The sequence below is a fragment of the Polyergus mexicanus genome, unplaced genomic scaffold, assembly GCF_030449975.1.
Source record: "Polyergus mexicanus isolate NDT 795.1 unplaced genomic scaffold, iyPolMexi1.0 SCAF_1, whole genome shotgun sequence".
In the NCBI taxonomy this organism is placed as follows: domain Eukaryota; kingdom Metazoa; phylum Arthropoda; class Insecta; order Hymenoptera; family Formicidae; genus Polyergus; species Polyergus mexicanus.
Genome location: NW_027223321.1, coordinates 1,299,393 through 1,327,364, shown reverse-complemented (window position 1 = coordinate 1,327,364; position 27,972 = coordinate 1,299,393). Strand labels below are relative to the sequence as shown.

At 36.7% G+C, this 27,972-nt stretch overlaps 1 protein-coding gene across 7 annotated transcripts; it reads left to right on the top strand.

Annotated features, from left to right (window-relative positions):
- Positions 1-14: 14 nt before the first annotated feature.
- Positions 15-27,879, top strand: LOC138938927 (uncharacterized). 7 transcript variants are annotated; one of them, XR_011447779.1, is made up of 41 exons: positions 15-92; positions 1,162-1,594; positions 1,697-1,878; positions 1,993-2,158; positions 2,317-2,542; positions 2,630-2,829; positions 7,431-7,553; positions 7,664-7,842; positions 7,932-8,179; positions 8,281-8,537; positions 8,716-8,907; positions 9,028-9,210; positions 9,471-10,076; positions 10,179-10,355; positions 10,601-10,784; positions 10,857-10,984; positions 11,078-11,527; positions 11,595-11,961; positions 12,032-12,459; positions 12,528-12,939; positions 13,024-13,326; positions 13,479-13,645; positions 13,709-13,993; positions 14,063-14,243; positions 14,332-14,546; positions 14,634-14,918; positions 15,793-15,967; positions 17,629-17,963; positions 18,105-18,330; positions 18,461-18,658; positions 18,745-18,948; positions 19,059-19,222; positions 19,372-22,206; positions 22,446-22,635; positions 23,333-24,037; positions 24,348-24,533; positions 24,778-25,281; positions 25,746-25,843; positions 25,930-26,110; positions 26,321-26,487; positions 26,581-27,877. XR_011447779.1 is itself a non-coding variant. In XM_070306392.1 (40 exons), the coding sequence occupies exons 2-40, from the start codon at positions 1,163-1,165 to the stop codon at positions 26,431-26,433; spliced, it is 12,690 nt and encodes a 4,229-aa protein (XP_070162493.1). In that variant the 5' UTR covers positions 28-92; position 1,162; the 3' UTR covers positions 26,434-27,877. The 7 variants fall into 7 exon arrangements, 1 of the variants encoding a protein (XP_070162493.1); XR_011447793.1 differs by lacking the exon at positions 19,372-22,206 and having other exon boundaries at positions 28-92; positions 26,581-27,879; XR_011447782.1 differs by lacking the exon at positions 23,333-24,037 and having other exon boundaries at positions 28-92.
- Positions 27,880-27,972: the final 93 nt, after the last annotated feature.

Sequence of the window (27,972 nt, the reverse complement as noted above, 5' to 3'; positions counted from 1 at the left end):
TTGCTCGAACGCCTACGTGTTTAACAGAGACGGTGTGTCAGTCCATGGTTGGCTCTCGTCGAGATAGCTCCTGTAATCTAGGAACGGTACATGTAAGTTCGCAGTAAAATGACTGAGATCTCATAATGGCTTCGTTTGATTTACTTATTTAAAAATTAATTGTCATTTCTTTTATTTTATGTTTTTACTTTTATTTTAGATAATCTTTGTGTTTGGTTCAATCTATAGTTGTAGCACATAATCATGCGGCTCGCCAACTGACAGATATGTAGAATCCTCTGTTTCATAAAAAAATGTTATTTTCTTTTAAGTCTATATTTTATACTATAATAAGATTTATTTTATTGTCACTAACGCTTTTGTGCGAATGTACCCGCTATTGAAAATTATTACAATATGTTCACGGATAACGAGGAATTGCGTTCCACAATTTGTTGGCTTCGTTCCATGGTCACATTGTAATATAAAACTCGACTGGTAATGCGAATCCCGCCTTGATAATATTTTGGCTTGTGTCGCGAAGGATCGTTTATCGTATTGTTCCAGAGAATTATTTCTATCAAATTCACATCATAATAATGAAAAAAGAAAACAAATAAGCTGGATTATATAATGTTCCGAACAAATTTTTTAAATAAATATTATCTTTAAAATTGCTGCAATAATATGCAAACATATAGCAATTGGATTCTGCGTAGAATGAGCGTGTTCTACGAAATTAGAACTTTGCCCCAAATCACGGAGGCCATATGTGTCGACGTACTGTCGATGCACTGTCAACTATCAATTACGTAATCCACTGAAATGTTTTCCTAACGTTGTGCTGTTTCTAATTCAATCATGGCCCCGATTTTAGATTGCATCTAATCGTATGGAAATAAAATAAATATTGTGAAGCTGATACATACGCTTTACATGTGTGAATAAGTTCTAAAGGCTTATAGTTCGTATAACATTTTTTAATTGCTATTTTATGCAATTGCGAGGAAATCATAAGAGTAACGTATGGAAGAAAATAACGTTACCGTATATGTAATTCATAAAACTCACTGAAATTGTGGATGCTAAGCAACCTTCTAGAATTTTTTTTTAGAAATTCGGGAGAAACATTTCTATTTATAGAGTATCGAACTGACTATAATAAATATCCGTCTCTCTTAGAATGTCCGAAGCCGAGGAGACTTCGATTCTCGGCAGTAATCTGACAGCTGTGGAAGCTATCTCGGCGAAATTGGCGGAAGTCACGCTTCTCGCGGAAAAACTGGATGCGAGACTATGCGAAGCCGGAGCTAGAACTCGACCGATATCTATTCCTACCGCTCTGACGTCTTCCTCTTCGTCCTTGCTCTCGATATCTGCTATATCGCCGTCAGGCACGCCCATCCGCACGACTTCTATCGCCACCGCACCGGCATCGGATGCGACAGCTTCGGTCGCAATCGCTCAAATGCGTCCAGCATCTTCGGAAAATACGACTGTGGTAGGCAAGTCAGTAACTCCTATGGCGGAAAAATCCGACGAGAGTTTACTTCACATCCCCAGCTCGCATTCCACAGAAGATGTCGAAACATCGAATAAAGATTCCGGTATCAAGGTATGTCATTAAGTTTTAATATCGATTATGGCAGGTATCTATCTGTCTATCTTTCTCGGTTAAAGATACTTAAAAATATTATTAACATATTTTTATTTGCAGGAGCTTACTGAAAATCCTCGTAGCGAAAATACGGCAGAAGAATGCAATGTAGAGGGTTATACAACAGCGACTGAATGCTCAACAACTCCACCTTCGCGTTCCAGAAGCGAATCTTTTGTAACATCGCCGGAATGCGAAGATCTTTCTACGACGGCACCCGTGACGAGTCTCGATTCTACTTGGTACCTATGCAAACAGTCAATTATTTTAAATCCGTAATCAAAATCAGATCTAAACATTTGAAAATTTTAAAAATATCTTTTATTAGTCCTAGATATATATTCAAATATTTATAGGCGGGCCACTGAAACGTCTAAAGTAACTATCACCGCGGAACCTTTTGTTTCTGCTTCGAGCAATGAAAACCAGACGCTGAAATTTACCGAAGCAACGTCAAATATTTGCGCTACGAATGGAATAAAACCAACAACACAGATTGAAACGATGGAAAAAATCACTGACGTATGTAATATATTTTGATTGTCGAAAGAAGATTATTTTGTGTCTTAATATATCAGATCGCGTATGATTCAAATGATTATTTCGAAAATTGATATGAAATGTGGAACTTGTATTTATTCTTTACTTATTATAAATTATATGATTTTTTTTTTATGTAGGAGAGATCAGGCAGAATTATAAAAGAAGTAACTGAGACGACCGTTTTACGCGTGTCGCACGATGTTCGATTAGGAGTAGCCTCTTACAAATTGACATCTAATATTATCCAAGATCATCGGCAGCATATCGACGCAAAGAATTTCCAAAATATAGAACGTGTGCTACCAGTGGAATGTCACGAAAAAACGGACGATATTCATCGTGATCTTGATTTATTTCAATATAGTCAGTATTTTAGTTTAATAATCCACATAACGCAATAATGCAAATTTATTATTGTATCTACTAGTTTATCCTTTAATTTTTCAATAGAAGAATCTGAGAAATATGGTGACAGATGCCCGAAGAAAATCCAATCGGATCCATACATTACGCGCTCTGATTTGAGAGAGTACGAGGATGTATCCTCGCAGGATCTTTTACGGCATCACGAGGATAGTGGAATCGACATGTCGCCGATGAAGAAGGATGACAATTTAGAAAGCGAAGATTTTCTAGAAAGAGCGAGGAAAGTGAGTCTTGGATTAAGATATCTTTTTCCATGATCGAGAGAGAAAGTTTGTTAATTGTTTGCATAAGTGCATTTTTTTTTTTTTCAATCATCAACCGGTTTGTCATCTCTTAAACACAATTTAGCTACTTGACATGGGTGTGCGCGTGCGTGCATAGTGTGATTTACAATTATTAAAATATTTTTAAGCTTGATATCACATTAAATAGAAAACTATGACTATCCATTTAATCCTTATAACCCAAATTTATTTGCAGCTTTGATGAAGACGAATTTTATATTGAAAATCTCATAAGTAAATGTTACCGACGCAGAATTAACAACTTCGTCTAAAAAAGATATTTGTATGCATGAACCATAATTTGTCTTGAGAATATTATATGCCATATTGCATCCGCATGATCAAAGAAATGAAGAAACGGCATCATTAACCGCATACTTGTTACGTGTTTTGCTGTCGCAAGGCAAAATTTCGTGTGTAATACATTCTCACAGGAATTTCTTCCGCTATGTATATCGCATGAATTGTTTGTTATTTTTTATTAAATAAATGATATTAAATAAAATTTTCCTGGCGGGACACCTATTCAAAAATATACCGGGTGGCCGTCTGGTACGTTTAGATGTCCTTCTTTTCTTTACGATTGCTTCGTTCGACGCTGGTCGGCGTTGCAGAGATCCGCTTAGTAAATCGTGCTCGAGCAGCGAGACGAAGGTGAGCGGGAGGCAACCAGCCGGGAGGAGGCTTAACCGGAGACCGCATCGCGGCATGCCGGTTCAGTCTTGGTTCGGCTGGTTACTGCAACCGATCGGCTGGTGACGTGATACACTCGTGACATGTGTCACGCGAGTGTTTCTGCCGTTGTTGTCGTCATTATTGCTACTAACACTGCCTAAACGCCTGAATCGATTTTAGGTGATTGCCAATTAAAGATTATGCCAAAAAGAAGATAGACTCCGTATATCTAAAAAATCGTTCTTATAATTCGGGGTGCGCCACACAAAAATATCTCGTTGAAATGTCACTGTCGAGGAAACTGAGTTTGCAATCTACTGAGAGAAATGAGAAAGATAACATGAGAAAGTCTCTTTTTTCAGATTTTTTAAACTTAAGCTATGTAACTGAAGAAATAAAAAATCTGTCAAATATCTTCATTAATTTAAGCGGTAAACGGATAATTCATATAATTAGACGCAAATGCCATAAATATCGGATATTAATAATAATTAGAGATTTTCTTGAATATAAGCTGGTCAAATCATCTGCAAATATAATTGAGAATAATGTTCTAATATATATAAAATACAAATTTATTTAATAAATTAAAACATTCTTTTTTCAAAATATATAAATAAAATTTTTGTAGCATAGTGTCTTCTTACTGTGTCTCTAAATCATCTCCAGCCGTGGTTCTCACCATGATGTACTTGTTGAAAGAACGCTACCAGTCAGTCCGGTTTTATTCTACCATTTGTCCGTTTGTGTAGATGACGTCATCGTGTATAAAGATATTTTTAAAGTATAAACATATGAATGTTGAATCAAAAAGTGCGAATGCAAATATTTCAATATGTAAGATTAGATTTCTTTAATTGATTATAATAAATGAATGATTGTATAAATTAATAAATCGCATAAAAATTATTATTTCAATTTTTCGCGCGACCGAAATATCTTAACAAGATTATCAAAAATATAAATTAATTTCATTGGTATTTTTTGTTTTAAGAAATTGCTGCAAATTAAGCAAGCTGAGCATCGAGAGATAAAAAAAATTCTTACGTAATATTCTTTCATTTGTCATACGCGCGATAAACACAATCGTTCTCCACATCGTATATTCACGGAATTTTCGTACCAGCGTTTTTTTTGGCCAAGTGCCAAAAATAACGTCAATCAAGCAAGATAACTGTAAGTGCCAACTGAAATATATACAATTTTTCATCGGTAAAATCTCTTTATATCACTTTGAGAATATCGATGAGCAAGATGTTTATTGTGTCGCGTTTTAGATTGGTATACGTCACTGCGATATATTTAGCACCAGGCATTGAAATCACTGTCCGGTCAAAACCGTATGATATCATCGTATGGCGTAACATTGTCTTAATTTTTTGACATTTTGTCCGTTGATCTAATCGCTCGATTTATAGCATATATTATTATTCGATGTTATATATATTTTCACATCCGCAAACATAATTGGCAACCGCCTAATCGATCGACGTTTAGATCCGAAACGTCTTGATATCGCACGCAAGATAAGACTATTAATGATGATGGTGGACAGTCCTGACTCGATGGAGGATCACGCGCATCCCGAAGAATTCAACGAGATGAATTCAGGAATGGTGATGCGAAGAAATGAGGAAACGCCGCAACGAACCATCCCTCCAACTACCACTATAAGCACCATAGCTGTGCAAAGCGGAGAAACGCGTATAGTAATTGCTCTGCTTCAAGTAAGGAAACGTCACGCTGTCACTTCAAATCGACAATAATTTATACTTTTCATTTCCACGTGTGATCTTTTTCTTTCGTCATTAATATTTAAATGTAAATTTAAATTTTAGAAAACATATATGCGAGATATTTATATTTAACGATTTCTCCTCGAAGAGTTCAACACAGGATCTAGGCTGTCTCTTTTACGTATTTTTTGATAATAAATGATAAAATCTTTTGCCGCGATATCTCGTACATAACGCTATGGTGTAGATATTTCGGGATTCGGTTGCTTCGGTCTATAGCTATTTCCGAGTCCTCTCGAAACCGTAAGCGTTTTAGGTATCCGCTGAGCAAAACAAGTCTCCCGAAACTCCACGAAGGATAAATTTAACCGCTAGGTACAGTAACTCCCATTACACGCCACCATGATCAGATACATCCATCTCGATCTTAAAATCACGATCGTACAATCCGAGTAAGCGAGTTACATTACAAGCGTAAAGTGTTAATTGATCAATTTCTTTATCATTTCAAATATCTTTCCAGCGAAGATTGTTAGAATATGTAAGGTGAGAAGATCAAGTATGTTTTTAATTAAATGTTCAATTTTTACATCGATTCGACGAAAGACTATATATGAGAATGTCTCTTTCAATATGAATATGATTTAAATTATGAACTAAATTGTGTAAAGGGAATTCTGCAAGATGATAAATAGATAAATCATTAAATAGACTGAGTGATTTGTGAGGCCGTATCGAACCAAACAGATCTCTTATATAGCGGGAATCCGCGTATATACTCTCGTATAATCTAACAAACCGGTATTATGCGAGAGAGAGACGGCTCGGGGCGGCCCGGGCTCAATCCGGCCCGGCTTGACTCGCGGCATGATTCTTCCTTTTACCGCACCTTTCCCAATATATCTACGTACCTACGATCTAACGATACTCCGACTTCTACATCCGAAAAAGGAGAAAAAGATACGCGAGAACTCTGGACACGTGAGATGTTTCTACGACGCCGTTTTATTTACCAAAATTTTATCTCTCAAGATTTTATCTGTTAAAATTTTATCATCAACCATCTGAATTTTCTAAGCGCTTTCCGTCGCGTTATCAGACTTATTATTAAATAATCTCTTGTACGATTAATCTCTTGAAAAAATGAAACAAATAGCACGATTAATTTAATTACTTTTTCATCGCGTCGGTCGATCTTTTCTACTTGAAATTCTGTCGAGTATTCTTCCGTCTTACATTAAGTCGAGTCGCGCAGCTTATTCTCTCAAATATCCGAATATGGCCATGTTTGGACATACCAGTTATGTACGCATGACTTTACGGGATCATGTTCAATTTGAGCCGCCGGCTATAAGATTCGCTTTCACTTCGATTGCGCGAATCACGAGTCGCATTTTTCTTATTTATCGATTAGACAACGTAATATTTTTTACGTTTTCAGCTTGAATGTATATTCAAGCATGCTCACTAATTACGTTTCTTATGATTATATCTCCATTCCAGTATCTTTGAGAAAAATAGTCAGAAAAGACTGTATCTTTATACGAATGTTGAAATAAAAAAAAAGGAAATAATTTTATGTTACCGATATATGACGATACCAGAAGAGAGAACTGGTCAATCCGAACGTGGATATTCGGCAGTGTGCCAAAGATGAAAATGGAAACATATCTTGCCCCTTTCTGTGGCCCAACCACACGAGGTCAATGAACTGAGGGCCGATCTCTGTCTACGCTGTCTGTCTTCTCGCTTCTTTTTTCCCCTCTTTCCTCTTTTATAATATTGGAGGAGACAAAGGCTTCGATTTTGAATTTTATTTACAAAATTATACATTAATTGCTGTTATAAATGATTTTAAAATTCATTTGAGAATCTTTTTTATATGACAACGTGGACATGCGGCTCTGCCGAATATTTCTTGAGATTTTCATTTGTCGTTTATCATGTTGTGTAATTAATCATAACATTGGATATATTTTGCTATAATTAATTAAAAGATATAATATTCTGATCATGCAAATAACGATTTAACGAAGAACGAGCAATATATCTAATGTACAATTTAATTATGTTGTATTATTTATATTGTCGTGCGGAAGATTTTCAATTTTGTTACTATCATTTGTCCAGAGTGGCGAATGGTTGAAGCTGAAAATACTCGAGCTACAACCCGAACTAACAAGACTCGGTGCTTCCGCAAAAGAAGCTACGGAACTCTTGAACGCGCACAATCAAGTATTACATCGATTACAGGTAAAATTTTAAATGTATCTAAGCTGCATTTTGTGAGAAAATTAAGATATGGTTAAGCAGATTATTTAAAGCCCTCTTCCCCGTTAATTAAAAAATTTTGCCATAATCAGAACAAGCAGAGCCCGGTGGAAGAATTGTTACGACAGGCTGATCAATTGATTGCGACCCAGAAATCAAAAGCGGAAGTATATGCGGCCATGGCAGAGACATTGGGTCAAGCGTGGCGTGATGTAAATCAACTTTTAGAACGTCGTAAGGAGATACTTGACAGAAACGTTTTATTTCAATGGTACAGCAATATGTAATTGTTTAATTATGCGTGAGATTCGCGCTGATTATATTGATTATTCGACGAAAAAATAATTTCTTTTTTTCTAGTCGAGCGACAGAATGTAGAGAGAGTATGGAGGCGTTGGAAATGGCATGTAATGACACGTTGCTACCGATCGAGATCGAAGCGGTGAAAAGTTTTCTATCCAAGATCCAGGATCTTCGCAAAGATATGCTGGAAGCGTTAATGGGTGCGTTGCGGGAAGGCAAGATGTTGTTGGACAAACTCAAGGAATTGACGAACGAAGGCACCTTAGACTCCAGACCGGATACTATTAAAGACGAAGCTAATCACGGTACGTTTATTACAATATCTGCGAATAATTATTTTGCAATTATCGAATCAAGTTGGCTCGCTTGTAAGTCGAGGATTTACTAATATCGTATTTTTCATTAGCCGTGCTACGAGTTGAAAGGTGGCTGGAGGAGCTTCATGACAGACGGCGGCTGATCGAGGCGTCTTTTCGCAGTAGAAAAACTCAATTGGAACAATGTCTCGCTCTCGCGTTGCTCGCGACCGATCTTCGCGATCTCGAAGAAATTCTCAACGACAGAATCGCCGCGTTAGCGAACAGCTGCGATCAGTTAGGAGATTCTGCATCTAGCGCCGAATTGCTTCTCTTCGAATTAAAGAAATTACAAGCCGAAGCAAAGGTATCTACGAAAAAGAATAATTTAACTAATATTGCTAAAGAATAATTTGATTTCTTGTTTTTTTTTATTAATCTGATTTTTTTTTTTATTGGATACGCTCAATGTCTTGAGTGATTGTGATACGTACATATGTTATGTAATTATATTACTATATACAATTACTTTAAATTTTTTTTAGGAATTTCAAGACAGAGCTATTAAAATAACTAAGTCGACCGAACGATTAGTGTCATCGGGATACTTTGCTGGCGAACAAGCGACCGAACAGGCGTACGCGATTCTTAGCGTTGCCGCCGATTATATCAACGACTTGGATCAGCATAATATATTGTTGAACAGAGCGATGGTCTTTTTTGATCTTGCACGATCGGTGAGTACTTCCTTTTTATCGTCTACGTAGAGACTAATCAATTAAGCGGTATAGCATTATATATCTAATTTTATTAAGTTGCGTTCGAGTTTAATCGTGAATATCATGCGATATGTATAGGCCATCACGAAATTGGATCAATTGGAAATTCAATTGATGACAACGGAGCACCCTCCTTATTCCGCGCGACTCGCACGTTTTCACGCACAAGCTGTGACTACGATAGAAGACGTGACTTCAAAGCCCTTGTCGGAAGGATACGCGCTGCTGGATGTCACGGGAAGAGGAGCGCCCGGTGCCGAGGTCAGATCAATCGATTAATTAAATCTGATAATTAATCGTTGCGTATTTATTATCGCACATTAAGTTAAGCTGCCAGTGAGAGGTTTCTTTTCGTTTTTGTAAGACAGCCGTATCGTTACTGAGAGAATACATATATAAATCATTCGTAAAATAATTTTTTATTATATACAGACTACATTATTTGCCGTTTACATTTTATCCAAAAACAAATATGTAAAGTAAGTGAGCGATATAGTATTGAATATTTATGTCATATTTAGGGTATAAAAAATACGGTAGAAGAATTGGAAAATCGCAAGATTCGTTTGATAGAACGGTGTACAGCTCATAAAGAGGAGAGTCTGGAGATTTCGAGGATGCTTACAACATTCTTGGAAAAGCACGACGCGTTACGAACATGGCTGACTAGCTTCGCTGAAGCTTTTCTGCAGGGACATCAAGATATGGGCAGTGATCTGACAATGGCATGCGATTTTCGTCGAGTTCATTGTCAATTGCTTTCCGATTTTGATAATAAGAGCGAGGAAATTGATCATTTAGAATTGGAGATTCTTCCAATCATAGAACGCTTGGACGAGACACAGAAATATGAATTGCGATCGAAAATAAAAAATCTTGAAGACGAATGGGCGAAGACAAAGATTGCGGTACTGAAAAGAATCGATTTGGGTACAATTTATATACAGTTTCACGAGATTATCGAAGAATTGACCAATGAAATGGATTCTGTCGATAACGAATTGAAAAAAAGTGAAACATTAGATGAGACCAGAATCCATGAGCTGGAAAGAAGATGGAAATCTCTTCAACCTCTTTACAAGAAACTTGACGATCGTGCAAAAGCGTTTCTCGATGAAACCGGTAATGTAAGTAACTTATAATACTCGGATTTAAAAAAACTCAAAGTTAATGATGTAAAAAGATTTTTGAAGAAACATGAAAATTCTACCCAAATTTTTTTTTCATAGATTAATGACCCTTATCTTGATATATCGCGAGCTTGCCTGTGTGTTCAAACTCTTTTGGAGAAATTTGCCAATCGACAATTGATTGTGACAGAATCATGGGAAAAATGGCAGATTACTGTTGAAATTACGAGACAGAGACGAATTGAATGTGAGCGAAAAGTCGAAGAAAGCACAAAGGTGTGATTTTCAATTTATATTATTAAATTTTGTATTGCTCTCTTTTACAATTTCTATCTTTTGAATTTGTTTCTATTCTATTGTTAAATTTATTTGCGTCGTATCAATTTTCAATTTATTTTACGTTTGACAATTTAAATGAAACACGCATGTCACGAGAAAAGTGTTAAATTATATTAAAAGTATTTCCATTACTTGAAAATATTTTTTCTATTTTTAATTATTGATTTGTTTGGTTTATATAGACATTAACGTGGATTACAAAACTTGAGACAACATTGTATCCAGTGATAACAACACTATCCTCTAGAATAGCCGATATTCTGCATAATTTAAAAGATGTAAGACTACGGAGTTTATCTAAGTTAAACACAGCTCTTCAGGAATTGGATAGCAGAATCAAAAGTATTCGAGTATTCGTCGAAAAAGGTAATTAAAATATTTACACATTACGTTGCATTTAACAAGACTTATTGAATTAAAAAATTAATTCTATTATAGATGAAGTTAAAACAACCGAACAGATCTCAGAAAAACTTGTGCAAATGCACGAAAAGATGAACATTGTCGTCAAGGATTACGAGACACTACTGGAATCTTTAATCTCCTTTTTTAAGGATCTTGAGGAGGTAAGAGATAGATTTTTGAATATATTAAATATCTCGTACAATTCATGTAATTCATATATATCGAATATATAAATTATTTTACTGCTTTTTAAGATTGAGTATAAATTCGATCAAGCCAAGCAAGAAATTGAACGAGTGTTAAGTTTTACAAGGCCCATTGATGTGGATAGCGCATTAAATGAGTTCGACATATTGAAAATGTCTATTGCGGAATCTTTGCTACGAGTGCGTACAAAATCTGAAGAAATAATCGACAATATTAGACTACAGGAACCACTAGAATCAGCTATGCAAGATGTCGGAAAACTCAAAAGCGCAATAGACTCAGTGGTTGTCGAGTTCGAATCGTTTCAAATCGAAACGTCAAGTCGTCTCGAAAAACATCGACGACTTTGCATTTTTAGAGAAGATATCGAAAAGATTAACTTAGATTTGCGTGACTTGAGCGAACAGTTAAAAAACATGGACGAAAAAATCGGTGACAATTTGCCGGCGTCGAAAGCGGTACTGACTGCTTTTGAACAGTTTGAACAAACTATAAGAGTAAGTTAAAATAATCTCGCAAAATCTTCAAGTAGATTTTATTGCTAATTTACATTTTTGTTATTAGACCTTGGAGGAAAGAATTGAAACATTTGTAAAAAAAACGGAAGAAATGATCGTTCCGTTAACGCCACAAATGACGGATGAGATTTCATCTCTGCGAAATAGATGGTATAATCTGAGAGAGTGCGTTAAAAATACCAAGAAACGAATAAACTTAAGCATCGAATATTTCGTACTTTTGGAGGAAGCGAAGCAATGGTTTAGGGAAGGTAGCAAACTCTTGGTGATCGTAGCACGTAAGGCAACAACCGTAAAAGTGCCTGAAGAAGCTATAAATTTAATGCAAGAGATCGACGCTTATATAAAACCGGGCGAAGAACAGCAAGACAAAAGAATAGAACAGCTCAAACAATTATCGACTATAGTTTTCGGTAATCAATATTACACTTACAAAAAAAATATATAAGTATGCAGAACTTTCTTTGCAACATAATGTTTCAGGTACCGACCGACTCCCGCAATTCAACGAAGTGGTTGTAGAGAATCGGCAAATGTTAGATTCTTTTGCAGTTGTTTCTTCCGAATTGCGTACTTTGAGTCAAAATTTGCAAAATGCCGAGGATCTGCGGGAGAGGCTGCGAATCGAAAAGCTGGAAGCTGACAAGAAATTACAGGCTGCTAAAATAGAGATGGCCGCGGCAGAAACTGCTAGAGTGGAAGCTGAAAATGCGAGGAAACTTGCGGAACAACTTGCCGCTGAGACCTTGGACAAAGCCGCGATAAAGGCGAGAAAGTTGAAAGAGGAGGAAGCACGAAGAATTGTCCCTCCCACTCTTTCTCATTCTGTCTCTGCTCAAACCGAGGAAACAGTAATTGAAGAAACAATTACTTCCGCCGTGACAACCAAAGAGATTCACATTCTTCAGAAGGTATTACAAACGACGTGTTTTGATTATTACAATTTTGCAATCGTAATTTGTATTCATCATATTTATAGATGGAAGTCGAGAAAAGTGTCCCGATCGTTCAAAAGGAAGTTAATCAACCGAGAAACCTTGTTTGCGAGGAAACACATCGTGCTGAAATGCACGATCATACTGAAGATGCACAAACAGATGAAGTAGTTTTATTGGCTCCAGAATTCAAAGTTCTTTTAAGCGATGCGACAATTCAGGAAGGCAAGGAATTCAGTTTTGAGTGCCGTTTGATTGGTCAACCGACGCCAGAAATAGTCTGGTACAAAGATGGAATATCGATTTTGAATAATCCGGATTACGCAACGACTTATGTGAACGGCATTTGTACTTTGAAAATAGAAGAGACATTCGCTGAGGATTCCGCAAAGTACACTTGCCGCGCTTTTAATATTCGCGGTTCTGTAGAAACATCAGCCACTCTCACTGTCATAGGTTTGATTTGCTTTTATTTTATATATATTATTTATTTTATTTTATATGTTATATGTGATAATAATTTAAAATTTTTAATTTTAGAAACTGTTACTGACGAGCAACTGAGCGTTCCCGTTTTTGTAAAAGAACTGTTACCCTCTTCCGCAAGGGAAGGAAGCTCGCATAGATTAGAATGTACTGTTCAGGGAAATCCTCTTCCAACGGTGCAATGGTACAAGAACGACACTAACATTGATAATTCCCCGGATTATGTCATCACTTTTAATAATGGAGAAGCTGTTTTAAAGTTTGAGGAAATTTTTTTGGAAGATAAAGCCTTCTATACCTGTAAAGCAATGAATCGATGGGGACAATCGTCTACTACTGCTTCCCTGGACGTAGAACGTAAGATTATCATTTTATCTACTAAAAAAGAGAGAGAGAAAGAGAGAGAGAGAGAGAGAGAGAGAGAGAGAGAGAGAGAGAAAGGAAAAGATAAGAGATAAAAAGAGAAAATCGTGCACTTTTCTCCTTATTTATGTAGACATTGATTTTAGCCGCGCAAATTTCCACCAAGAAACCGTACTTTGCGACACCGTTATCAAATGCTATGGTCAGAACAGGACAAAGAGTAAAATTAGAATGCGAAGTTAAAGGAGAACCAATTCCCGAATTAAGCTGGACTCACGATGGAAAGCCGATTGAAGAAACCAGATATCATAGGGTAAATTGTGAGATATAATTCTGATTTTACGCGGAACGCGTAATTATTTAACATTTCTTCAAGATTCAAACGGACGGTGCACGAACAAGCCTGGTCATCACGGAAGCATTTCTGAAGGATGCCGGATGTTACACGGTGATTGCCAGAAACGAGGTCGGAGAGGCTACTGCATCTTGCACCGTTTCCGTGAAAGGACGTTTGCTTCACGAAACCAGCGAGTCCGATATTGTTTGTAGTGATACGGAATCGATAATTCCGAAATTTCAATTACCTCTTCAGGATCTCAAGATACAAGAGGGACGATCGGCTAGACTAGACTGTGTGATTATAGGTCAGCCTGAACCAGAGGTAAATTTATTTACTCATTAAATTATTCGTCTATTGATTTCTTTTTCAATTGACTCAATGATCCTTCAGGTGATTTGGTATCACGATGAACAACCCGTGAAAGAATCATCGGACTTTCAATTACTTTTCCAAGGTGATAGATGCTCGCTAGTTATTCATGAAGCTTTTTTGGATGACGCCGGTGTATATAAAGTAGTCGCCATTAATTCTGGCGGTGAAGCTTCTAGTCAGTGTACATTAACAGTTACATGTACGTACAACTTTACTCTCTCAAATTATAAGTAATTAGAATTTTAATATGTTAGATAAATATTTTTTTTATTTTTATTTGTGTGCAGCTACATCTCACATCTCGGATGTAATCGAACGTGTACAGGAAACGGAAGAAACTCTCGTTGAAGGTTCCGCGCCAAAGTTCGTCAGACTTCCGACAGATCTGCTTGTGGCTGAGGGCGAAGATGCAATTTTCGAATGCGCCGTGACTGGAGAACCTAAACCTGATCTAAGGTGGTACTCGGACGACGGTGAAGTCACTTATAGCAGAAGAATTCTGGCGAGTATTATATTCGGCATAGACTGCAATATCTTATATTTAACGCTTAATCAATAATTATAATATTTATACAATTGCTGCATATAGATTGAGAAAAAGGAAGATGGAACAGGGCTTTTAAAAATTTTGTCAACGATACCGGAAGACAAAGGCAATTATGTGGCAAAAGCCATAAATATACATGGCGAGGCGAAAGCTTTTGCCAGATTGGTTGTGAAAACACTTGGTGATTTTAAAAGAAACGAAGAGTTTATCCAAATGGAAGAAAAATTGTTTCGACCAGTATTCAAAGAAGTATTCGAAGACAGAAGAGTACCAGAAGGCATTTCGACAAAATTTGAATGCATCGTCATCGGTAAACCTTCTCCCAAGGTATATATAAATATTATATATAATAAAATATCTTTTTTTTTTAAATCGCATTTTTCATTGAGTTTATCGAAAGAATTTTGCATATAATAAAAAAATCTTTATGCTCCATTGATTAATCAGCTACATTAAGAAGTTTTAACAGAGATGAATAAAAAAGATTAAAGAATACAATTCTTATTAATTTAAAAACTACATAAATATACAAACATTATTGTATTATTATGCTTCCGATTTTTGGACAAGATAAGCTTCAAATACTCTTGTAAATACAAAGAAAAGAGTTAAAGTGTGAAATATTGAGCTGAGTTACGTGAGAAAATTGATTTTTTTTTATAATTAAAATCGAGACAGATCACTAATAAGCAATGTCAAACGGATCATAGAAACAAATCTAACAAAAAATATCGTATCGCATTTACATGCAAGCTTACTCCAAGTCTCGTACAATAAATGTAAATGAGAGAAATTATTTGACTCGTTTCTGAAAACGTAGTCGTTTGGAAATTTGCGTGGACCGTGTAAACAACATCTCGATATAAGAGGTTGGCTGGCCTGTCAGGATGGAGCGAGAATAATTTCGCTACCCCCGACGGGTTATATTTAAACGCGAACAATATATATTTCAAAGCCACGATTGCAGTCGCGCCGCGAAACGTAAGGTGGAACTTTCGACGCGGTGCGAAGCGCCGTGATCTTGTCAGGTACCACGAACTTTGTTAACTCATCTCCCTATCAAAAAATTATAAATTATCGAATATAACAAGCACATAGAAAATTTGTCTTTATATGCACGCGCTTATGTGCTCATTATGTCTTTTATGGCACTTGGTTAATTGATAGCAACGAATTTTATTAATGAGATTTCTCTTTACAGATTCAGTGGTTGTTTAATGATCGGCCGGTTCATGGAAAAGATTTCCTAGTTTCCGTTAGCGGAGATCGGCAAGTTTTAACGATTCCTGAGGTCGGTGATGCACACGTCGGCACGATATCCTGTGTAGCGGAAAACGCGGCTGGTAGAGCGATTTGTAGTGCTAAAGTGGAAATTGGTAAGTTGTGTACATACGCGCATTTTTTTTATTTATATTTTTATTATTCTATTTTTTTTTTATTAGTCACGCTTTTTATATGTAATAGAATTGTGTGTACTATTGGTGTTTTCTTTTTTTTTTTTTTCTATGATGATGTTGAAAATAATGTTCCAAAGAATGCATATTGGTGTCACAAGTTATTAATACTCCTTACCCAGTCGAATGTATCTCACTCACAGATTCTTAGCGAACGATAGACAAAATTGCCGTTCAATGAGAAAACAGATAATTGAGAGAATAAACATTAATGCCAATTGCATGACCTGAAATTTAATAGCATTGTTTGTCTTTTTAAAATGCTATATATTTTTGCTTTGACACTGTTAAGCATGAATAAATACTTGGTGACCACTTTCATATACATCTATATTGCATTTATAGCGTGACCTGAATATATAAATTTACGCTCCCCCTGGCTCTTGCGCACAGAATGTTAAAACATCGAGTATAGATATGAAAATCTTGAGAGAGAGAGAGAACTGGAATAATATTTCAATAAAAAAAATTTAAACAATATTTTAAAAAACGACTGAGTCACTCTCACAAAATTCTCTTCATCTGTTTCTCTTTCTTTCGTTATGTATACGTAGAAACCGTGTTATTTTTGTCGATGCTCGACGCATAGTCTGGTCTTGAGTCGCTAACTTTAAAGAATACAAGTGCATTTTCGTAGCAGAGAGCATCGTTCTCTGCTTCATCGAATATATATCCATTTCATCGAATAATTTTGCGTAATGCGCACGCGTATATTATCTTTATAACTTACAAAAATATTGATAAAAAGATATATAAATTTAGTTATCAGATTCTTTAAAAGATATTGGTTTATTAATATAAAATCAGGACATTTCATTCAGCTATAAAATTATGTATCCAAAAATATGTATAAATTAAAAAAAAATACGATATAGTCTTATAGTGCTTTTTAGATTTATTAGTTTTTTCAATTAATAAAGAAGAAACAAGAAAAGTAGCTGTATATATATATATATATATATATATATATACATAAAAGGATATAAAGTAATTTATCGAATGTCATACATAATGTGCGCGCATCAATAAAGAACGCAGAGTGACAACGATAAATTGGGACGATGGTCCGGGGTTATATATCGCAGCTGAGTGCTCGATTCACCTATTACTAGGTGAACGATACTATTTTTGTCGTGGATCGTAGCAAGTATTTCGTTACTTCTCTGGGAGCACTTGGATTGTGCGTTTGATACGCTCCAGTACTCTTTATCTCTCCAATATCTTAAATTTATACATCATACATAAAGTGCACATATTATGTGTGTCAATTACAATAAAATATAATTAATTTCGCGAAATTCGATTGTTCTTGCATTTTATTTATTTGATAATTTTATTAATTATTGTTTGAAATTCGATAGAGTAAAAAGATGAAATATCGAAATATAAGCAATGATTATAATAATTTTTTATAATAATATAGGTTTGATTGTCTTTAGTAATGAATCGAATGTACTGGTTTTCTTTTTTAATTGTCGATCTTAACGTTTGCTATATATCTACTAAGGTGTATTTTTTTATCATTAACCGCGCATCGGAAAAGAATGTAATTACTTTATTGACATAACTGGATTAAATTCTAGATAGTGGATCGGCGAGACAGACTGCAGGTGAAATCGAAAAAGTGCTCGAGTTAGTTCCACATTTTCCTGCAGATATTATGCATCCTGCAAGCAGTAGCGATAAGCACTTCTCAAGCGAGAAGACATATCACGAAGGCGGTGGCGAGAGTCAGATGCTAACGAAAATGTCATCGACCGTCACGCATTCCTCGACGACGTCCATGAAGAAGGAATTCCTATCGTCAACTATGACTTCCACTTTATCCGGACAGGAACCTAGCAGTGTTTGTACAAAAACAACTGTGCAAAGTTCGGAGCAGTCTAGTTCGGAAAACGGAGCACCACCTGTCGTACAGGTAAATACATTTAATACCTCTGTATTATATCTGTATTATGCAGCATTTTTTGGGTAAAAGTTATTGTTTTCTCTCTCGTCTTATCATATCAAATATTCGTGATATAAACTTTTGTCAATTAAGACCTGTTATCTTCAACAGTCTCACAAGATCGAAGAGTACGAAAAAATTATACAGGATCGGTCTGGCGAGATGCGACAAGAGAAAACCGTTCTCGTAGAAGAGACGGATGGCGTGAAACGTGACCTCAAGACGAATCAGGTTCAGAAGCCATCTCGAAAACCGGTAGCGCCTAGATTCGTCTCGCCGATTACAGGAATGATTGTCGACCAAGGAGAAGATATTGTTTTCGAGGGTATCATCGATGGTGAGTGCACAAGTGAAACATTACATTTTAATTGTGTAAAATTTATATTTAAAAATTGCGCCATTCCTTTTTTATCATTATATTTATGATTATTTCTTTTATCGTTGCTACTACTATCGGTTTATCTCAGGTTTTCCACAACCAACGGTTCTGTGGTCAAAGAATGGTCAAGAATTGACACTGCAGGATAATATAAGAATCAGTTACGCTCATAATCACGTGAAAATGGAACTAAAAAATGTCAATGTGAAGGATGCTGGACGTTACACTTGCACAGTGAGCAACGATGTTGGAAATGCTAGTAGCACGGCCGACCTTGTTGTTAAAAGTAAGTGATATGATGAATTGATTAAAAAAGAGGAAGATTATATATATAGAATTATACAATGTGAAAGAACTTATTCTTTATTTTAGAGACAATATTTCCGCCGGTTTTCGGCAAACGTCTCAAGGCTCAAGTAGCGAAGAAAGGCGACCGTATCGTTATGGAAGTAGAAATCACCGGTGTACCCGAACCGATGGTCGGTTGGTATAAAAATGATGTGCCGATCAATGAACGACCACCAGAACTGAGACTTATTCAGCAAGGAAATTGTTATACATTACTCATAGACAAAGGTATATGTTACTAAGTGATGGAGTAGTTGACTAAGTTTTTATCTGCTACTCTCTTTCTATTTTATATCTTTGTATAAGGGAGATTTATTGTTGATTATGCGTTATATCAGTTAAAGAGGAAGATGCCGGCAAATATATGGTACGTGCGACAAACGCCGGTGGCGAGGCGCAGAGCATCGCTGATGTTGCAGTTTTTGAACCGAAGCCCGATACTATGGTCGAGGTGCATAAAACTGTCATCTACGAAAACCTCCAGGATAAAAGTGCCGTCCAGGTAATTAATTATGTTTCTTGTAAAGCAAATTTATAATATTTTCTATAATACGAATAAAATTGGATATCAAGTTTATTGTTCTTCACGCTAAAGAGATAGTATTTAGTTGTTAAGAAATATTTTTAAAACTATAATTTATTTGCGCTTAGTCCGAGGGGAAGAAGAAAGAAATATCATTGGGTATTTTGACGAGCGAACAGACACCAATAATCCAACCGAGCGTATTATTTAAACCAATTAAGACATTGGCATCGAGTACAATCGATACCGTGCAAAAGATTGAAGGGCCGGAAATAAAGGCTAGTAAATCGGAAACGATCTCGTCTATAATCGAATCTCACGAAACCGAAACGAAAACAGAACAGAAGTTTCATATGAAACTAGAACACAAAACTCCATCGATCGTGGAGTCCAAATCTCGAACCGAGCAAACGATTGCAATAAAGGAAGCTGACGAAAGGAAAGACGTGTGGAAGCCGTTGATAAAAACGGAAGAGAGATCAACGATTGAAAATGAAAACATAGAGACTTCTACGATTGCGAAGAAAGATGCATTGAGCTTTTTTGAGTCTATTACGAAAGAAAGCGAGGCTATGCCAAAAGGACCGAAGGAAATGATTAAGCTAACAGAAGAAGGGCAAATTCAAGAAGCTAAAGTTGGAAAATTAACAAAAAATTATGAGCAAGCAACAACTTTTCAAGAGGTAAAGAAATCGACGGAAGCAAGACCGTCAGAGTTTCAAACAACAAAAAAGGCCGTTCAGGATATTTTCGTTAAATTGGAACAAGGATCATCACCTCGCGGAGTGGAAAACAAACTATTCGAGTTCCCGTATGAAAGTCCTAAGCCAACGGAAATAAAAAAAACGGCTATGGAGGAAAGAATAATTTCTGATTCATCCATTTCGCAACTGCAAACGGAAAGCTCCGAAACAATGATGAAAAGTTTCAATCTGGTACCGGAACCACCTCCCGAGATATGTTACATGCCAAAGCCGGAGGAGGCGAAAAACAAACGCCCTGATGTGTTCGTCAAGGCAAAGCAGCTGCAGGAGTCTTTTGAAAAGACGCTTTCCCCGATAGATGCTCCCATTGGAGGTGTGAAGATCTTTCCTACATCTACTCCGAAATCATCGGAACCTGCCAAACCTGCGGAACTCGCATTTACGATACCACCACCGTTCGAACTTGAGAAGAAAGAAGTGTTTGAAGAAACATGTATAAAGAAAGACGCGTATAAAAAGAAGGAGAATAAGTATTTCAAGGAGGAAAAGATGGAACCACCAAAATATGCATCTGTATCTTCAACATCTGTTTTGAGAAGCACTTCTCCTAGCAGACCATGGTCATCATCATCAGATGTGGAAATTAAATCGCATGTATCTACGGATTTATCGGAATACAGATGTCATTCGGCTGCCTCTAGTCATCAAGAAGTCTTGAGAGCAACTTCGCCTAAACCATCCGCGGACGCACTGGCGATGGAAAAATCTTGGGCGAAGAAATACGCGGATTCGAATAGAAAGTCATGGCCACCTCAGATCGAATTCGCTCAGAAACGCGAATGGAATATTCCTGTTGATGAATATAAAAGCTCTACGAGGGAGTTCACGAGGAAGGTCGAGGAGATACCACAAGGTGGAATAAAAAAGACTAGCACGGAGTCATTTGCCGATGTGGAGAAACGGTCGTGGTGCAGCAAAGAAGAATTTACAGAGAAAATAGTGGAAGGCTCTTCGCCCACGCCGAAACTTGGTCCGATAATCTATAATGCCGAGACGATTAAAGTCGATCATACCGTGAATACTGCGCAGGAGAAGGCTTTGTTCGAGAAATATATCAGTGAGCGCAATGTGGAAAAAGCGGAAACGATACAGAAATTTGAAGAATTTAGCTCGAAACGCTTGACAGAAGACAAAAAGTTAAAAGCACCGGGTTTGGTAAAGAAAGTCGAGCCAGCCATAAAATCGCTCGTGACGTCGCGTCATCTTATGGAAACGGGAATAGATTCAATCGTTCTCGAACCTGGATCTCCTCCGGAAATTGGATATATTCCACCACCCGTTGTTAAGGAGGAAATTACATTGGAGCATAAGATAGAAAAGAGAGAAGAACCACCGGTACTTCCACCGAAAGATGTGCGTATCACGCCGCCGCCTCTTCCAGCCAAGAAGCCTGTCAAACTGTCGACGCCGGTTCCGTCAAAATTTGTCAAGAGTTCATATAGCCGCGAGAGCGATTACGAGTCCGATTTTGAAGGTCGTCTAAAAGCGAAGTGGAGACCGTACGAGAGCGATAATGAAGAGCCGCATTATCGGAGAGTCAAGGCACCTGTTTCACAACAACCGACGAGACCAAGATCTACCGAGCCCGAGCCACTTCCACCCTCAAAATTCGAGACTCCTCCGTTATTCACGGGATCATTGAGACCGCTCATTGCTACGGAATCTTCCGAAAAGTTAATGAGAAAGACGACGTTTAAACGACACGAAAGAGAATCCAAACAGCAGCAGCAGCAGCAAAGTTCAATTCCCTTGAAACCCGGTTCTCCACCGATTTACATGCAGCCGACTACAAAGAGTACAGCGCCAAAATCTCCTTCCGCCAAGAAACCGGAATCTCCGAAGTTCAAGACAAAAGTTTTTCAGCAGGAAAGCGGTTACATGGCGGACACGGACGAGCCATTTCAGCAGAAGGCATCATCTACGACAACTACGACGCAAAAATCTTTTGGCAAACGCGATGGTTCTTCGACGATGATTCACACAGAGAGTCGTACTATGAGCACGGAAAGCAAGATGAAATCCTTCGAAAGCTACAGCTACGAAACTGATCACTTACGAAAAGAAGAGTCTTCTTTCGTTTCATCACCTGTTTGTAGCGCGCAAACACTTCCTAAAGTTGTTCAACAGCAACGCAGCTCTCTCGAAAAGAGTTATTCCTCGACGACTAGCAGCGATTTACGCAGATTCGAATTCTTGAAGGTTCGAGATTTTCGAGATGCGTGTGTCATTTTGAATGCTGTTATTTTTTATGCTTGTCTAGAAAGTTAAAACATAACAAATAGAGCAATAAATTGTTATGGAATATTTTGTAGCCGTAGATTTTAATATGTGTGGACATTAATAGATCGGAATGTACCCGTAAAAATTGTATGTCATTTAATGTTTCTCGCGACGTTACGTGCAGAAATTAAGTCTCTCAATGAAATAATATTTAATAGGAAACTGGGCATTCCATGGATCAATCGCATAGAAAATTGGAACCAGTGGAAAAGATTTTGCCAATCTCTCCGAGTCCTTCAAAGTTCGTAAAAGGCGATTTTCGCGAGAGCGATTATGAAAGCGACTACGATCGCAAAACACCGCCATGTCGTGCGAGCAGTTCTACGAAACTTAGTGTCATTGATTCAGGTATTACGCTACTACTTCTTACTAAACTTGACGTTCGAATTGAAATATCTAATATTGCGAGATTTTAATACTTGTGTTTTAGTATTTACATTATTTTATTACATTAATTTGAAAGAAATATCAATCTTTAACATATTGGTTTTTATATAGAGAGTATGTGTATATCTATATTAATAACTGCATTATTAATTTTGTGCATTTTTAAAGAGAAAGTAACTGGTAGCTAATTTAATTTTTCCAGACAATAATTTTATAGTTCTTTTGATAAGCATTACAAGTTCTCTTATCTTTATTGCTTGCATGTTTTACTTTTTTCTTTAATGTTCCTTTGTGAAGCAATTATTAAATTTTCATCTTCAACCATCGCATTTATTTTTACATAACATCGATCCGCTTTGTATAAGATATGCCTTCTACTTTTGCTTTATAACCGGTTTCATCATGAGGTCGAGAAAATTCCGAGATGTAGTCGATATCTAATTGATGGACGTAATGTTCAATACATATCGTATTCGAAATTCGTCGAATTTTGACTGCTCGGTCTTAACAAGATCCGTGAAACCGGAAGCTGCTCCATTCTACTAGTATAGAAATGTATGTGCTCTTCTGAGATGTGCTATCTCTTCTCGTTGCGCTCTTTTCTCGAATATTTGTCAGAACTTGTTTCGAACTTTCTTGGACAAACTTTTCCACATAGGAAAGCCAGCGAGGCTGAACAAGTATCATATGGTAGCGGCAGCATCGATAAAGCCGAAGACGGTTCTCTTACCCGGCTCTCCGCCAGAAATCGCGTACGCGCCACCGCAGCAACCGCAACAACAATTTTACGAGGCGCGTGCAAGCGCACCGTTTACAAACGCGGTAGGTACGGAAACCAAGAAAACGGTAAGGATGGACGAGTCGACGGAGAACGCCAGAAGAATCGTCACCGTTGAACAAACAAGCCGCGTCATCAAGTTTGGCGACACTGTGCCAATCCAGAAGCAGCAAACGCGTTATCGCGTGCCTGTGCCGAAAAAATTCGTGCAAGGACAATTTCGTGAGTCCGATTACGAAAGCGACGTAGACGTTGGCAGAATTCGGCCGAAGTGGACCCCGGCTGATAGTGACACGGAGGAGCCGTATTACCGAAAGGTTCAACCGCCCGCGGCGAAGAGCCCGAGATTATCGAGCACTCCAGTTAAGCAGATGCACATCGTGTCACCGATAGAGTTTGACACCGGTCCTCCAACAACGTCGTTGACCTCGCAGATCCGCAGAGAGGACATAGACGGAACGATCGGCCATCAGAGATACCAGCAGCAACAAACAGCTTCCGAAAAGAGCGACAGCATTCTGCAGCCCGGCTCGCCACCCGAATACGGATTTATTTCGAGGAGTGACGTGAAAAAAGCTGCGGATCGTAAGAGAAATATTAATATGCCACGTAATGCTTTCACGTAGACAATCATAGAAACGCTGATGGTAGAAGTATATTTTTGATTCTCGACAATAATGTGGATATAATTACACATAGATTCTCACAATTATCACTGTACATCTTTATTTGGCTTTAATTATTAGTTTAATTGATCAATTTTCTTCTTCTTTTTGTGATATTTTCATTCTACATGTTATTTTTCACTTTATTAAACGCACGATTTCTCTTTCGTCTATATGCAAAAGATGAATAAATATTTTCTCCGTAATATAAAGCTCTGAAACGTTCGCAGACATCGCGTCACGTCACATGAGTGATATGACAAGCAGCTTCAAATCGAAAACCGAGAAATTCGTGAGTGATATCCAATCGGACTTGAAGCAGAGCAAACCGATTTTGAAGCATCCTGTCGATTCAAGGACGATGGATAGTGACGAGCCGAGAACTTATAGAGAAGAATCGCGAGTCTCCGAACACGGTAATATAATAATATTACCTTATTTTAATCTAAAAAGCAAATATAGTTTTCTTTTTAACTGCTTATATTATATGCAGTTGATGTAAAAGTATAATATACATACATATTTACACCTAATACATAATTTTAAAACACAGCGATAAGACATTCCATCTACAATCTAATAGCGCACATATTGCATGAATAGATTTATAAATATATTACATTTGAAGTAATAAGCATCATAATGCATTGGCGCAAACAGGAACGAAACAAATTGATCCGGACACTGGACTCATATATTTCAAGTATGATTTTGGTTATGAATTTGGTATCATTTTACCCGGCGAGGGTAAGAAGACGGTTGAAAGCAGTCAAAAGAGCATTCAAGGACAGAGACGCGCCAGCGACATAGATGTACCTATAGTTCACGAATTTACCGAAAAGAAAACGAATGGCTTTGCGAAGAAGGGTACGTTTTTGAATCGTCAGAGCAAGCCGGGAAACAAATTCGGCAAGACTGTCAAGTGGGAGCCGACATCGGAAAGTGAGTTTTCCGAAGCCGAGGACACGAGACATCTCAATAAAAAGCAATCGGGCGTGGAAAGCTCGATGATGGCGTCTCCGTGTCTCATCATACCTAGCTCCGTATCACCGTCAAGATGGGATCGCATTACGCCTAGCCCGCTTTCTCTTAGTCCAAGTTTGCCGAGCCTATCTCCCAGACATAGTAGCGCTACTGGACCACCTAGCAATGTGGACTCTGCAGGTATAAGCCTGCCAGCGAGAACATATGTTGTTGCCTTTATTAATTATTTCCAGCACTTTTTATCTCGCTTGGATCGTTCGCTGTACTATTTCTTTCTCTATCATTTATCTCGCTGATTCTGGATTGCGATAACTTCTGCCGTAATTTTCACCGGAACTCTTATGCTCTTGCTTTCTTGACTGCACTCGGATTCTTCTCGAGATTCTCTTACATTTACTGTATCACAAAATGCAATTTAGGAAGTGTGATGAAAGAAAAGAAACGATCTTATTTAACATTGATTGCGATTGAAACGCTTTTTATTTCCGTGCATGTTAATCGATCATATTTTTAGTTTCTAACATTTGGATCTAACAAACTCACGATGTTATACCGGATCCTATACGAATCATGTTGCTCTAAACCTGATTGTCATATATTGTTCGTGATAATATTAATTTGTTAAATTTCATCAAACATCGTAGGTTCACCGTGGCCGACTAGCAATGGCGTATCATCAACCAAAGAAGTGATTCAGCCTTATCTCGACATATTACCGAAAAAAGCTCCCACGTTCATCACGGTAATGTTAACAGTTTTTTGATAATTTTCAAAAATAATTATTTTTTTATTAACATCGAAAAAGGATTTCTTATAATTATATTTTAGCCACTGAAGGATATTGCAGTAGTAAGCGGACAACCGGCTAGATTTGAGTGTATTGTTCAGGCTGAACCGCAGCCTAATATTCTATGGTCAAAGGATCGTAAGATCGTCGAAAATTCAACGAGCCATGAAATCCAATACAGAAACGGCGTTTGCCGTCTTACCGTAATAAAAGCTTTTCCCGGTACGATATAAGAGTGATTATACTTCGTAATTATCTTTCCTCCATAATTTTTTAATAGTCATTACATCAATTTATTTATTTTTACATTTTATTTGGATAAAATTGTTATATATATATATATTTTTTTTTCTTAAGTAATAAAAATTATATATTTTTTATAAAATAATTATATATATATATTTTTTTATTATATATATATTTTTTCCATAGAGGATGCTGGAACTTATGCGTGCACGGCAACGAACAGTCTAGGTTCCACCGTAACTTCCGCCCATTTGGAGGTGCCAGGTAACAGACGATCTATATATGCCCCTATTTCGTAAAGATCTGATTAGGAAGAGATCGAACGAGAAGATCGAACGGGATAAAATATAAAGGTGGTGGAAAAATCAATCCTTAACTTTGATGTGTGTTGGTTTCGGATTTTTGCGTATCGTACTATATTTAATTATTATCTATCCAATTCGCAGGCTAATGTGGTGGAGGAAATAACGATATACAATGCTCGTGATATTTCCTTTATGCGAGAAAAAAATCCTCTAAACTCTCGAAGATAAACGAATATTATAAATCGATGTCAAAGTGCTTTTTCTAGCTTGCTTCTTCTTAGAGATGAACGATGATTTATCGCGATATAAGAAAATACGAATAAGCGATGTTATAGAGTGACAGGGCAAAGGCAAATTAACTTTATCTCAATGTGCATAATTATTTAGATTTTTATATAGTTGTACATATGTACGATTTAACGTTAAAACGCAGGAATTAGTTAATTAAACCAGAGCGAGCCAATAATAATAAAAAAAAAAGAAGAAAAACAGGAATGCAAAAGCTAAGAAAACAACTTCATTGAACAATATCATGCCATTGGATAAGTTAAGTAAATTTTGATCCCTTACATATCTACATACTTTATTTCTTATTTATGCCTTATCTCTATTTCAATTATTATTTTCTTTAATTAAAACATTACATTTCCGATTTTTTTTTCTACGCATACTTTGATTGTTTCTTGTCAGCGTTGTTACAGGCTAGAATCACGATACTCCTTTTTCAAAGCTAACTTTATCGAAGCTAGTAATGAAAAATAAAACGTTGAATATACTAAAGGATGAAAAACAAGTTCATATTTTAATTCAAAGATTAATATTATTTCAAATCACTCTCTATTTATGCATTGTGATATATTCTATTGGAACTAGTCAAATTATTTAAAAAATAAATTAATAAAAATATATTGTTTATTTATAAGTATCGAATATATAAATGTAATAGGAGTATCCGATCGTCCTAAACGGCTTCTTACCTTGTAGTTTTACACGTTTCCATATTAATTATCTATACTTAAAACGCGAGAAATTAACGTTTTACAGCTAGATGAAATATGGGAATCTACTATGGGACATGTACGGCTAAGCTAAATCACCATGCTGTTAACTCCTTGCGTCGATAATTGACATGATAGAAATAAAATTCATGCATTTAGAGGTACAATTGACAATGGTACAGTCACAAAAAACAATATTTCTTGAGGAATTTCGTAAAAGAGCAATAGTCTATAAATTAATTAAACGATTAGTTAATATTCAATCAATGATAGAAGACACTTTCAAAATAAAATATTTTTATATATTTTTAATATCAGTAAGGAGTTAACTATTTATTAATATCGCTGTTCACGCTCATGGTCATATGGATACTTATATACTATGTAAATAAAAAAATGTGTGCTTTCTCTACAATATAAATTTGGCTATGGTTTATGGGTAATTATTTCATATTCTTGCCTATGTTCCATCTTCCTTTTCTATTGTGCCTTCGTAACTGTCTCTCGTTTGATATTCTTTAAAATTTTGTGACGT